The following is a 14,658-nucleotide window of genomic DNA, read 5'->3' on the forward strand; positions in this document are numbered from 1 at the left end:
TAGAGAAGTTATTTTGCAGGCTACTATTTTTAAAAAGTGTATGTACTCAAAACCTGACTAAGGATATTGGAAGCCAGAAGCTTAAAAACAGGTGCAAACAGTCTATGTCCTTATGCTGGGTTAGAACTGTCAATCCAATATATATCTATTCTTTTTAATACTCCATAAAAGAATGGAAACCTGGTAAAGAGCAAAAATTAAAAAATAAGCAAAAACTATCTGTTGGTTCATTTTAACAATAGTAACTATCACAGACAAGTTGTTACTTGAGCAAAAGCTCAGCCCAAAAAATTATAATGGTACTCCTGACCAGGCTTTTCAAAGACCTGGGTAAGCAACACATTTCAGCAGTAGCTTACAAAGATGTAACATTCTTGAATGATCTAAATTGCTACCAAAACCCACAATAGGCACTATTTGACTTTCTTGCAGTTTTAAGTATGATAAAGTTATAAAACATTTTTGAATTAGCTGTAATATTCCTTTATCATTTATTACTAAACATCAGTCTCTTCCTTCATTAAATTACTGAGTGTCTTCTATGGCAAAGCACTATGCTACGCACTAGGGGTACAGAAATGCAAGGGTCATTAGTTCTATTACTATTATGGGCAGATAAGTAACAAAAAGGAATGAAGTGATCTGAGTGAAAGATAATAGGAAATGATTTAACTATGATGTACTGAAATAATGCTTACTCCTGGGCTGGGGATGTAGTTCAGAAGCACCGCCCCTGCATTGCAAGCGCAAGGTCCTGAGTTTGATCCCTGGTACCAAAAAAAAGAAGAAATACAGATGCTGCCTCCTTTTGGTAGGAGTAAACTGCTTCTTCTCCTTTTTTTTTTTTTTGGTACTGGGGATTGAACTCAGGACCTTGCGCTTGTGAGGCAGGCAGGGTGCCACTGAGCTACATCCCCGGCCCATATATTTCTATCTATAAATGTATAAATTGGAAGAAGTCTATGATGTCGATAGATAATACAGAGCTTGAAGATCTAATATACATATTGGTATTATAGGTATGTAGTACCTAAAAGCTATTATTTCCTATTCAGTTCATATATAAGATGCTATTCTGTATTTGATCCAAAGGACCTTCTATTAATGGCTCTTGGCTTTGAAAGTTCAAAGGTTTTCCTGGGTGATACATGAGTATCTGTGAGTTTTTAAAAAAGGAATTGGTATGTAATTCTAACTTGCAGGTGTGTCTCACCCGTGGCCTGCTTTTTTTCCTGCCCTCTTTTTAAAAATGTCACAATTAAAAAAAAATTAAAAAGCAAATTTTGTTACATTACATACGTATTAATGATATTAGATATTTCATATGTGGTCTCAAAAACAACAGCAGCAGGAGCAGCAGCAGCAAAGCAAAGTAGACCACAGGTTGTACATGCCTGCCTATGGGCCTAACATAACAGATAGCCACATAAATTTCTGTAACCACCAGACTTTTTATTTTTGTTTTTTTTGAAACAGGGCCTCACTATGTAGCTCAAGCTGACCTCGAAGTCACAGCAATCCTCCTGCCTCAGCCTCCAGAGTGCTGGGATTACAGGCATGCACCATCATGACCGGTTAACCAACAGCCTTTTGATGTCCAGTTTGTTGTTGTTCTTTTTCTTTCCCCCATTCCGAGGACTGAATATACTAGGCAAGTGCCCTACCACTGAGCAACATCCCCTCTGTAAATTTTGAAACAGGGTGTATCTAAGTTGTCCAGGCTGGTTCTGTACTTGTGATTCTCCTGTCTTACCTCTGGAGTACTTGCCATTACAGGTGTGCACCTCCAAGCCCGGCCAGTGTACTTTCTTTTTTTTTTTTTTGATTCTTAAATTCCTTTCCTGCATTATCATGTTTGGATGGAATAAACAAAACAACAATTCCAAAAAACTGGATACGAAATTCTATCAAATCCAAAACCAGAAAATGTACCCTTTTTCTGTCAGATCTAGATTCCCTTTTAGTCAATGGATGCTTTTGGGAGCTGTTAAGTCTCACAGGTAAAGCACAGTATCTCAGACAGCAGGGGCTAAAAATTAATGTTTCTATAAAAGCAATGATAGCTCAAAGAAGGATCAGATGAAACAATGTTATACCCAAAATCTTATGTAAGAAAATCTCCCAGAACTGTAACACAAGGGAAGCCAATTCATTATCCTTAGATACCAAGGTTGATAACCCAAGACTTTCAAGATTTTGGAGAAAAAAAAAGCAAAATAGATCACTTAATAGTAGAGAGAAAAGGGAAAACACAAACTCTACAATAGTTATAACTGATTATAAAATTATTCTTTGAACACATAAAATTTTCTTTAAATCAGTAAGAAAGACAAAACTAACTGAAAAATGCCAAAAGATTCCAACAGGCACCACACAGAAGATGACAGTCAAAGACATGAGCACAGCAAGGGTGCTAAGCACTACTCTCACCCGAACAATCAGGAATAAAAACAATAGCATTACCTGAGTAATAACATACATAAAAATCATCAGTGAATCCTAACTGAATATACAGCCAACAACTGACAAGACGGACAGTACCAAGAGCTAATGAGGGTCTAGAAAAACTGTAGTATGAGCCGTTTTCAATACTTTTATTCTTGAAATTGTTTAGCAGTATTAAATGAAGACTAAATATATGCCTATCTTATAACACAGCAATTTGACTCCAAGATAAACGGGTATATATGGTCAATAAGGATCCTGTAAAAAATGTCCACAGCGGCTATATTCATTAGAGATAATGGAAAATGTAAACAGTAAGATGGGAAACTTGTATGTTCATATAACAGAGTAATACATAACAATTAAAAAACCTCAAAGAATACAGCCTCATAAATAGATCTCCTATATTTTTATGTTGAATAAAAGCATCATGACACTGAACAGTATAAACTGATAAAATGAAGAATGTCTAATATATCTACATGTAATATAGTAACAAACTATGTATCTCTTTAAGAACAGTATAATATAATGTATAGAGATTCAAATGTTACCTCTGGGGTGGGAATACTTAAGAAGGGGTTTAAAGGTGCTTTTTGAGGTGGTATTTTGATTAGTAAGATGGTTATAGTGCTGGGGCTAAGGCTGAGTGGTACAGCACTTGGCTAGCACATGCAAGGGCCTGGGCTCAATCCCAGCACTCCCCCCACCAAAGGTGGTTAGAAATATGCATGCATTATGCAAAACAATCATTAAGAGGAATTTAAAATTCCTGAACCTTCCTGAATGTTAAGGGTTATTTCAACTGTAAGTTAAATGAAGAAAAAGTACTAAAAGATATAAAATAAGATCAAAAATCAGAATAAATGGAGAAATGTTCATGGACAGAAAGGTCCAATATTATAAAGATGTCAATTCTCTTCAAAATCTTATGTGATTTGATCATTATACACCGTATAAATGTATTTTCACATGGCATTACATAAATATGTACACTTATGTGTCAATTAAAAATAAAATCTTATGGAATCAACACTGAAATTCAAGAGAAAGAGTAAAAGTTAATGGTAAAACAATTACTTTAAGTAGAATTTTTTTCTAAGTTAAAGAACAAGGACAGTGGATTTGCTCTATAATGAACATAGTTTTCATCTGTATTTCTCCTCTTATGCCTAGATTGAGTACCCTTCATTACCTAAATGAATCTTTTATAGACTCTTCCCAGTTTGCAACTGCTCTTGCCTTTGTGACAGAGTTCAGAGTTCTTTAGATAGTAGGAGTATTATTTCTTTTTTTTTGGTACTGGAGATAGAACTCAGAACTTTGAGCTTTCCAGGCAGGTGTGGTATCACTGAGCTAAATCCCTGGCCCATATTTCTTTGTAGTATTAAGTAGAGAAAAAGAGCAGTAGCTGGATATATCTCAGATGGTAGGAAGGTTCCTTCTCACCCTCAGCCCCTCCCCAAGACAGGGAATGTTGTACAGCATATTTGTGTGCTCATGGTAATGATTCAACAGAAAGAACATGATTATGTAGTAGAGAGAAAGCACAGGTGCAAGAACAAGACCCTTAGAGATAAGAAATGAGATTCAGTACACAAACAGAACTCCTAACTGACAGGAACAATGATAGTTATTCCATTATACACAAAGGAAAGCAGAACTTTTGGGCAAAACTATATTTACGTAGGTACATATAAAAGCAGAAGAGTAAGGACACTTCTGGATGCTTAATGGAGTATGATATAAAGTCATCGGTCTGAGGTATGGATGGCAAGTGAAGAAGTTGTGAAGAGGGAAGAATTCTCAGAGTGTGAGAGTGAATTAAAGGAATGCAGCTGGTAAGAGTGAGGCTCCATCTGAAATGTAGTCATAAGTTAAAAGGCAGTACAATTCCGTGTACTTCTCCAGTCATGTTCTGCTTTTAGGGACAAAATTTGGTGTTGGGATTTTGGCAATTAAGAAGAAAGGGCCAAAGGATCAGGAGATACATGTATGGAAATGAGTATCACGACAAAAAAAGCTAAAGCTAAATAAAAAATTAGAAAAATGGACATATAAGGGGGCAATAAAGTGATAATGTCAAATGACTCAAGGTCAAAATGAGGCTGAATTACTAGAAACGGAGTAAGTGAACTGATGGTTTGGACAGAGAAATGGGATGACTTAAACTGGTATTTTCAATATGATGAAAGAACTGATCATTATGGATAAGATCAGTATTATCTTGCAAACAATCACCTAAACTGAAATGGAGGGCAGGACAGTCAGAAACAGATCAAGAAGCCAACATGCCAGGGTTTTGGATAAATCATTTGTGTTGATTTTGGCTATCACTAAGAAGAATAATATAAAAACAGCAAGAAAGAAAATGGGCTAGCATGAAAACCTTCAGGGAATAAAGACAGATTCATGAGGAGGTAACCAGATGACTATAATGTAAGGAACAGGAAGTAAATTGAATAGTTTGATAACAATGGCTTCAGGAAGGCTAACACAAAAATCACTTGTGTAAAAAATTTTAAAACACAATGCTTTTTAAAAGACCCACATGAATAAATTACTTATGAATTGGATATATAGAATAACTATGAACTAGAATGACAGAATAAAATTCACCATTGTAGTTGTGTCAGAAGAGAGGGGAAAGTAAGTAAAACATGACAGAAGTTGAACTAGCAAAGTGAACTATATATAATTTTTTTGTAATATTCTATTAGTTCAATAATGGGTGGGAAACATCAACAACAAAGAAATAAATATACTGCCTATATCTACATGGCAAACAGTCATTTAATTATCTCTTTAGGACTAGCTATTCCATTTTAAAAAAATCAAATTATTATACATAACAAAGAATAATTCAATAAAACAACATTTTTCTCTGCTTAACATATTTGTAAGAAGCAGCCTGGCTACTTGTATGCTTGGTCATTATCTGGCACCAATTCTCAACTGGTGGAACAACTATCCCAAATGTGCATGTTTGTCTTGAAGATAAAAGCATATTCAAAGTATGACTGATACCTGAAATGATGAATCAAATAGATTATTACTGAAACTGTATCTTTAATCACAAATAAAAATATATAAAAATCTTTCTATAAGACACCATTTCTGTCAATTAGGCTGAAATTATTGATAAAATAATCTACTTATACTTAATAAATCAATAAACAGATAAGACATACTGTCAGAGAACAATAAAAAGATTTCAAAATATAATGGGGATGGGGCCAGGGATTTAGCTCAGTGGTTCCGGCACCTGCCTCACAAGCGCAAGGTCCCGAGTTTAATCCCCAGTACCAAAAAAAATTTATAATGTGTATTTAACTTATGGCGACTAGTGATGGTAATGAATCTTGACAGTTTTAAAACTGGAAATATTGCCATATATAAAAATCACAACTTAAAAAAAGAACCCTCAAAGTAGATTACAAACACATTTTAGATCTTTATCACTCACAGGTTCATTTAATATTAATTCAATGCACAGAACAAATAAAGCTTTCATTTTTCAACCAACACAAGCCCATTAAAATATATTATAATATTTAAAGCACACAAATACTACATAACAATTCAGTTCCATGCAACCCAATTGAATTGCACATAAATAGGCATTGGTGGCGAACCTCTGGGATGTGTGCCTCAGCAGGCTGTTTGTTACTATTGAAAGCTCTAAAGAGTTTGCCGTCAATGAACTAGAAGCTTAAAGCACAAAGATAGTATCTGTTCTTTTGCAGCTGAGAGTATAGAAAAATCTCTTACGTCCTAGGAATATATAAAATCAGTTTCTCAAAGTGCATTCCATAAGCCAGCAGCACAGAGCAGCATGCTACTAAACTACTTGTTATATTTCTTTTTTTTTTTGGATCGAACTCGGGATCTTGTGCTTGTGAGGCAGGTGGCAGAACCACTGAGCTAAATCCCCAGCACTACTTGTTATATTTCTGTGCTTAAGCTCAAAAGTTTTAGAACAAAATAAGTATTTATATTATTATTACTATCATTTATTTTTTTTTTGGTACCGAGGATCGAACTTGGGTCCTTGTGCTTGCATAGCAGGTGTTGAAACCACTGAGCTAAATCCCCGGCCCAAGTATTTATATTATTTACAAATACTTTCTGGTGACTGTCATTTATATAAAACCTTGTGAAGCAATGCTTTAAATTATTAACCAGTAAAGGTGAAAAGGATCCCACCTCATAAAAATTCTTAGATTAAAATGCTTAACAGTCATTTAAAAATATTTTTACAAGGTTGGGGATTTAGCTCAATGGTGCTGTGCCTGCCTCATAAGCGCAGGTCCTGAGTTCAATCCTTGATATCGAAAAAAGAAAGAAAAAATTTTTTTTCTTTTTTACAATGTTTAACCTTTTTCTATTATATTGGAAACATTTCATGAAAGTACATCACATCTTAAACAAGTAAAATAAATTTAAGCAAGCTTAAGCAAACAGACTTACAATTGGTGATATCAGGTGGTGCGTAGCCATCATTTATGTACATACTTGTGGGTTTTGCCACTTTCAAATAAACAAAATCAGACGTGTTCTTTAAAGCAGTTACTGCTTCTTCATGAGTAACTTCTTCTAAACATACACTATTCACCTAAAAGAAAATCCCAAGAGACATTTAAAATATTTGCACTTGCTTTCTTGCTTTTGGTTATAATTGTACCAAATCAGGGAATATGAGGGAGTGATTTAAAGAAAATAGAAGTGTGTGGAAAGAAAATACCCATCTTTATTATGTATGATATCAGGAAAGTATACATATTAACTTCCTCTCTTTCTTAGGAATTTAGGAATGTAACGTGTGTGGGTGTATTTTAGTTCTTTGTTTAAAGAAATGAGGCCATGTTAAAACTTGTATTTTGCAAATGGATCTTTAATATTAAGTATTTTAGAGATGTTGGGATACACACTACAATTTAAAAAAAATGCTACATAGTACTCTATTATGTGGTTATACTGCAATTTATTAAACTACTCCCAAATTAATAAATTGTTCTCCTAAATGGCTTTAGTAAACCCACATTACCAGATTACTCATCTACTTAGACCTTTGTTAGCACTGAATATTATCATTTACAAGGTTTTTAAAATTAGTGTCTTATTTTCCCTGTACATCAAATTATTTAAATTTGTATTTCCACTGTCAGTAATAAGAGTTTTGCCCCAATTCTTTATTGGCCATTCATCTATCTTGTGCACAGAAATATAAATAAATGTAGATACTAATGTATACCCTGCCAACTTGCCGAACTTGTTTATTAGTTCTATTAGTATGTTTGCTTGGATTTTTGTGTGTATGTGTGTGTGACTGTCACCTACAAATACAGCTTTGCTTCCTTTGATTCTTCTTCTCTACTCAGGCGGGGCTGGCAAATGCTAGGCAAATGCTCTTACCCCTAAGCTACAGTCTTTTTCTTTTTGGTACCAGGGATTGAACTCAGAACTTTGTGCCTGCCAAGCAGACGCTGTGCTGCTGAGCTACATTCCCGGTCCTACATTCTTTTCTTTTTTTTTTTTTTTAGGTACTGGGGATCAAACTTGGGACCCCAGCCCTCTACATTCTATTCTTAATGTCTTTTATTTTTCTGTTCTTAATGCTCTGGCTATCATCTTGTTTTTATTTTCAGGAATTTGTTCATTTCATTGAAATTATCTAATGTGTTAGCATTATAGTTGTTCATACAATTCTTTTATGTTCACTCTTTTGTTCTTGGTTTTAGAAATTTGACACTTCTCTCTTCTTTTCTTGGCCAGTCTAGCTAAAGGGTTGACAATTTTGTTGATTAGTCAACTTTTGGTTTTGCTCATCTTCTTTATGGTTTTCTATTTCCTGCTTTATGTATTTCTGCACTAACATTTATCATTTCCTTCCTTCTCTTTGCTTTATGTTCAGGTTGTTCTTGTCTTTGATAATTTTTTGCACACAAAAAAGAAAACATTATCAATGTTTCTATTTTAAATTAAAATGTACCAAAGTATTAACTGTAATATATTTTTTCATTTTTCAAATTTGTGTCTTTAAAATTGACAACGGAGTCAAGGATTTAGCTCAGTGGTGCTGTGCCTGCCTGGCAAGTGCCAGTTCCTGAGTTTGATTTCTAGTACTGGAAAAAAAAAAAAAATTAAAAAAAAAAATTGACAACGGAGAATTTCCAATGATTTGACCAAAAATTTTTTAAAGTCATAGAAGAATCGTAATTTTCCCCATTGACTACTAATATTGTTTTGCAAGGTTTCAACAGGATAGTTATTTTTATGGTTTACACTACCATACAAAGTGAGGGCTGCCTGTATTTTGAAAATACATGCCTGTTCCTTTGGTGGCCTGTGATGAGTCATAATAGAGCCGCATATTCATATCCTTATAAAAATGCCTTCCAATATGTACTCATCTTATGTGGCCACAAAACTAGCTCTTAGTCAATGAGACAGAGTAACTCTTGGAAAGAGAGGATTGATAATTGCCACACAATAGGGCTTGTCCTCTCATTCTTGGACCTGGTCATTATCCTGTGAAAAGCCTGATGTAGCCTTGAGGAGAAGCCTTTGGAGAATTAAACATCTGGCTAACTGACCCACTTGAGCTTCCAGCTGACAGGCAACACAACACACATGGCAACATCATGTGTGTGGGCCAACATGGAAGCAGACTGGCCCTGGTTGAGCCACCACAGTTGACATTATGTGGAGTATGGACAAGCTGTCTTTGCTAACTTTTACCCAACTTGCAGAGTTGTAAGCAAACACATGATTGTTGTTATTGCAGCCATTAAATTTCTGTGTTTTCTTATGCAGTATTAAATAATACAAAAACATGACAAAATTTGCTGAAGAAGTCAATGTGTAGTATTAAAGAAAGAGGATGATCCCCAAATTTCAGGCTTGAAAGCAAAGTTACCTGGCCATTTATCAAACAGTCTTAACCTAAACAGGGACATTAGAAGTGAGCACTGATAAAGAAAATGTACAAGGACTGAATTCTGGATCACTTCACTATTTAGAAGTAGGGGAGATGAGTAAACACCAGAAAAAGAAAATGAGGAGTGTCGAGTAAGAAAAATGCCAAGACAGAGAGTGACTGCCAAGCAAAAGGAAACAGGGTTTGGAGAAGGAGGAAAGTATGTCAAATGCCAGACAAGTCAATTAAGATGAGAATTAAAAAGTTGCTAATTTCAGTGTAATAATAAGACAAACGCTTCAATTAAAAGTAGATTTAAAAGAGATTCAGAGTCCTGCCACGATGATAAATCAGCACAGAATGCTGGCTCCCAACCAACAAAACTGGTTCTATAGAAACCTTAAATAAAAAACATGGTATCCAGGCCAGGCATGTAGCTCAGTAGCGCCAATCCTGCCCCGCAAGTGCAAGGTCCTGAGTTCGATCCTCGGTACCAAAAACAAACAAACATGGTATCCATGAAATTAAAAAATTAAAGTGAGGGGGTGGGGATTTAGCTCAGGGGTTCCGGCACCTGCCTTGCAAGCACAAGGTCCCGAGTTCAATCCCCGGTACCAAAAAAAAAAAAAAAAAAAAAAAAAAATTAAAGTGAGAAACACAGTGATTACGGAAATTTGTTTAGATGGGTGTGGGTATAGGCAGCAATGCACTCATTTAAATGTCATTTAATGGATCAAACATCTAAATATTAAAACAAACACTAAATCTGCTGGAAGAGAGAATAGGTAGAACTCTTAAGAGGACATAGGGGTAGGCAACAAGTTCATGAACTAAACCCAAACTGCATAGGAAATAGTGCAAAGAATCAACAACTGGGATCTTATCCTATTAAAAAGGGTTTGAACTGCTAAAGAAATCACCAACAGAGCGAAGAGACAACCCACAGAATGGGAAAGCGTTTTATTCAGTAGTCCCTCAGATAAAGGACTAATATCTACAACATACAAAGAATTGAAACAAATCAGAGCACCCAAATTAAAAGACCCAGTCCAAAAAAAGGCATCTCAAACGAAGAAGCAGAAATGCCAAATAAATACATGAAAAAATATCCAACATCACTGGTCATCTGAGAGATGCAAATTAAAACAATGCTGAGAGTCTATCTCACACCAGAAAGAATGGCTATTACACCAAGAAATCAACCAGTAACAAATGCTGGTGGGGCTGTGGGGAAAAAGGAACCCTCCTCCACTGTTAGCGGGAGTGCAGACTGGTGCAACCACTGTGGAAATCAGTGTGGAGACTTCTCGGAAAATTAGGACTAGAGGTCCCATTTGACCCAGCTATTCCCCTGCTGGGTATCTTTCCAAAAGAATTAAAAGCATCATACCACAATGATATATGTGCACCCATGTTTATAGTGATACAGTTTGTAATGGCTACATCTTGGAAATCACCCAAATGCCCATCAACTGATGAATGGATAGAAAAAGACATGGTTTTTAATACAACGGAGTACTACTCAGTCATAAAGAAAAACTTGAGATATTTATAGTTAAATGGATGTAACTTGAGACTAAGTGAAATAAATCGGACACATATGTATGAACATTGCATTGTCTCTCTGGTGTGAGAAACTGAAAGGGTAAATAAGGACCAAAATATATAACAGATGATATGAAATAGGAAGAAACTGTTCAAAAGGAAAAGGAAACTATGAAAGGGGTAGGGGGGAAAAAGGAAGGGAAAAGGGAAAAAAAATCGAGAAAAGAAAAAAATGGAAACAAAGCTTTTGTAAAAAGGGGGGAGAGGAGGTTGAAGGGAGGAAAGGAAATTGGGGAAAAAAAAGAGAAATCAAGATATATATATATATTTTATATCAATCAATCAATCAATAAATGTCATTTAAGCATTTTTGGTATGTATAAATTCCAGTGACTGTCAGGAAAAAATACACACCAAAATGACTTTTAGAACAATAGATATCACATACTTAACACTAGAAGTTTATCTCCAATCTGAAGTTTACCATCCTTATGTGCTGCACCCCCTTCAATTATTTTCACCAAAATGACTTTTAGAACAATAGATATCACATACTTACCACTAGAAGTTTATCTCCAATCTGAAGTTTACCATCCTTATGTGCTGCACCCCCTTCAATTATTTTGGTTACGTAGATGCTATTATCCCCAGGAATATGCTGATTTCCAACACCTCCAGCAATGCTGAATCCAAGACCTATTTGCAAAACAATAGTTTTAGATTCTCATCAATAAAAATGAACTTACCTCAGAAACAAATGGCTGAAAATTAAGGAAGTCCATCACAGTGTTTTAAAATAGAAAAGAATTTATTTAGCTATCAACTTTGAAAATCAAGTATTATTCTGCAATCAAGGGGTGATAATATAGGCACTTCTAGAGTTACAGACCCCCCTTCCCATTCCTCCTTAAAGTTATTTTATAAATGGACTTGTTAGTCCAAAGAGACATTGTAAAACATTGTATTTTATTTTTGTCCATCATAATTATGCTTTTTACTAATACTTTTATCTGCTGGTGTGGACAGGCTTTAGAAATGTGGATATTTTTGTTCTTTCCCAATATTTTATGAATTAAATTTAAGTAAGGAATTTCTGCAATTCATAAGTTCTGTAGTTTCTTTTTTGGTACCGGGGATCAAACTCAGGTCCTTGCGCTTGCGCAGCAGGTGGCGAAACCACTGAGCTAAATCCCCGGCAAGTCCTGTAGTTTCAATACCAAATTCCCACTCTGTTTCTTTTTCATTTATTGGAATCCTACTTCTTCCATGAAGCCATACATTGGAATCAATATTTCCATATATCCTCAATCCCAGAAGTATTTTCAAAATTCAGAAATTACATGTTAAAAGATGTGACTGCAGATGTCACTGCTCATGACACTGTAAACTTCCAGCTATGAATCCTTCCTTCTTTTAACTTAAACTATGTTATCTGCTTTTAAAGTACTCTGCAGGTTGATTATCACAAGCTAACATAAACTCTATCTAGGACTTCAAAGTGTTTATGGTCAAGAATATTTTTATTTTTTGGCAGTGCTGGGGATCAAATCCAGGGCCTGGTAAATACTAGGCAAGAATTCTTCCATTATGCTACACTCTTGGTTCAAGAATACTTCTTTTAATGACAAAGGTCACAGATAATATTTAAACCAAGTAAGAACCAACCTACTTATTAAAAACTAAAGATAGGTTATGGAAATTTTGAATATAAAAATCACATGGAACTGATTCTTAAATTATAAATTTATATATATGTGTGTGTTCACAGCAGTAAAATGTTCAATAGTGGCCGGGTGTGGTGGCGCATGCCTGTAATCCCAGCACTCGGGAAGCAGAGGCAGGAGGATTGCCATGAGTTTGAGGGCAGTCTGGGCTACACAGTGAGTTCAGGGCCAGTCTGAACTACAAAGTAATACTTTGTCTCAGAAACAAACAACAAAAAAAAGTGTAATAGTGCACATAAATTACCATAAGAACTTCTCAAATGCTGCAATCTTAGCAGGAACACAGACATTCTGCTTAAGACACAAAATTAGTAGAAATACCAGAAATTCTACAGTCAGTCAAATTCTGTAGATTACCAAGTACTGTTGATCTCAGGATGGATGTCAAAAATAGGTTCAAAGTTATATTTAGATTTCTTTTTTAATAATCTTAGTATGAATTCCCACATACCTTTAGGACCTTTAATGAGCTTTATTTCCATTATTTTTTCTGAGACTGGTTTCCGTCTTTTTACATACAAACGTACAATAGAACCTGCTTCTTTCAATGCTTCAACTGCTTTGCTATGTGTTACATCACGAACATCTGCTTCATTTACACGCAATATACAGTCATTTACCCTGAGAAAAAAGTTAAATGTTTAAAAACTTAAATATTAGTATTTTATTTTGCCAATTTCTGTTACTTTCATTTTTAAAGTAAAAAGAATTATTTATCCAGAAAATATAAAAGGTACATGTAAAAATACAATTATTTCCCAAAAGCCAGCAAAAGGAACAAGACAAATAATGCAAATAGCTGATTACACAAAAATATTAAATATTTGCATGTCTACTGTGGGAGTGGGCACTTAAGATACTTTGCAAAGGTAAACATTTACATGGCACCAACCACATGCTAGGTACTTTTTTAGTGTTTTAATGGTTAAATAATGACCTGTAATTTCATAGACGAGAAACCGAAGCACAAGTTTAACTTTTCCAAGGTCATGCAGATAATAAGTGACAGAGCTATTATTTACAGTTAAGGAAAATGAGGCTCAAGGAGACTGATTAACTTAAGATCACAGTGACAGTGTCAAAACATATTAAGTCATGGATTTATGGAAAAATAAATTTTGGAAAAAGGTGGGTATTGGGGATTGAACCTGGGGTCTTCACATTGAGATAAAAGTGTTTAATTTTTGAGACAGGGCCTTGTCAAGATGCTAAGTTGTCCAGGCTGTGCTTGAACTTTAAATCCTCCTGCCTCAGCCTCCCAGAGTGCTTGGAGTACAAGTATATGCCACTATGCTTGGCTCCAAAAATAATTTTTAAAATGTCTTTTCCATCCTAGATATTAGAATTAAATTGACATGACATTATAAATTAGGCCATTTAGTTCAAAGGTTTGTTAGGCAAATAACTTATAATTTGTCATGGTTATAAATTTTTTTAAAAGTTTGATTTGTTCCTAGTCCTAACCTTTCCCCCTAGCTTTGGTCTCAGTTTTGACTGCATGGTATTCCATTAAGAGAAAACAATAATCATCTTAAATCAGTAGGGAGGTAAACAAAACACAATTAAAATATTACAACTGGTCATGACAAGCCTCTCTTTCTTTAGAGGAAAGAAATTCTACTCAAAGGATGATATCTTAGTACTACAGGGATGGTTCAGTAAAACAAAGAGAACATATTAATTTTTATGTGAGCAACACAAATAAAAGGCCAGTAACAGAATCAGGAAGTAAATGCCTACATTTCCATAAATTGTCAAATTTTTCACTTTTTCATTACTATATACCTGTCATATCCAGTGAAACCCAGAAACTGAAGAGCTACATAATATATTTAACGGGTATTAACAGACTACATAAAATCCTTAGCTTTACACTATCAGTCTGCTACCATATACAAACAAAACCACCACCAAAGAAACAGGAAAGGTGCCATCATTTATGGCCAAAGGAAATTATAAGCTGCAACAGTTAACTTCCAAAATAGAACACTAATTAAACAAAAGATTGTTAAAATGTATTAACTA

The 14,658-nt window shown here is 34.8% G+C and overlaps 1 protein-coding gene across 31 annotated transcripts in view; it reads right to left on the reverse strand.

Moving 5' to 3' along the window:
- Dlg1 (discs large MAGUK scaffold protein 1) overlaps window positions 1–14,658 on the reverse strand; it is a 220,945-nt gene that overhangs the window by 71,807 nt on the left and 134,480 nt on the right. For 29 of the 31 annotated variants that reach the window (XM_087186996.1, XM_087186994.1, XM_087186992.1 and 26 more), the window contains 3 exons: window positions 13,085–13,254; window positions 11,469–11,605; window positions 6,916–7,060 (listed from right to left, as the gene is read on the reverse strand). In XM_087186996.1, the coding sequence (XP_087043122.1) occupies window positions 6,916–7,060; window positions 11,469–11,605; window positions 13,085–13,254 (452 nt within the window). Of the gene's footprint in view, window positions 1–6,915; window positions 7,061–11,361; window positions 11,438–11,468; window positions 11,606–13,084; window positions 13,255–14,658 lie in introns of those variants that run through there. The other 2 variants (XM_021255246.2, XM_004834740.4) reach the window with 1 other exon arrangement.

Source organism: Heterocephalus glaber, unplaced genomic scaffold (assembly GCF_053883595.1).
Source record: "Heterocephalus glaber isolate CG9 unplaced genomic scaffold, H.glaber_assembly_v1.0 deba00001504, whole genome shotgun sequence".
In the NCBI taxonomy this organism is placed as follows: Eukaryota; Metazoa; Chordata; class Mammalia; order Rodentia; family Bathyergidae; genus Heterocephalus; species Heterocephalus glaber.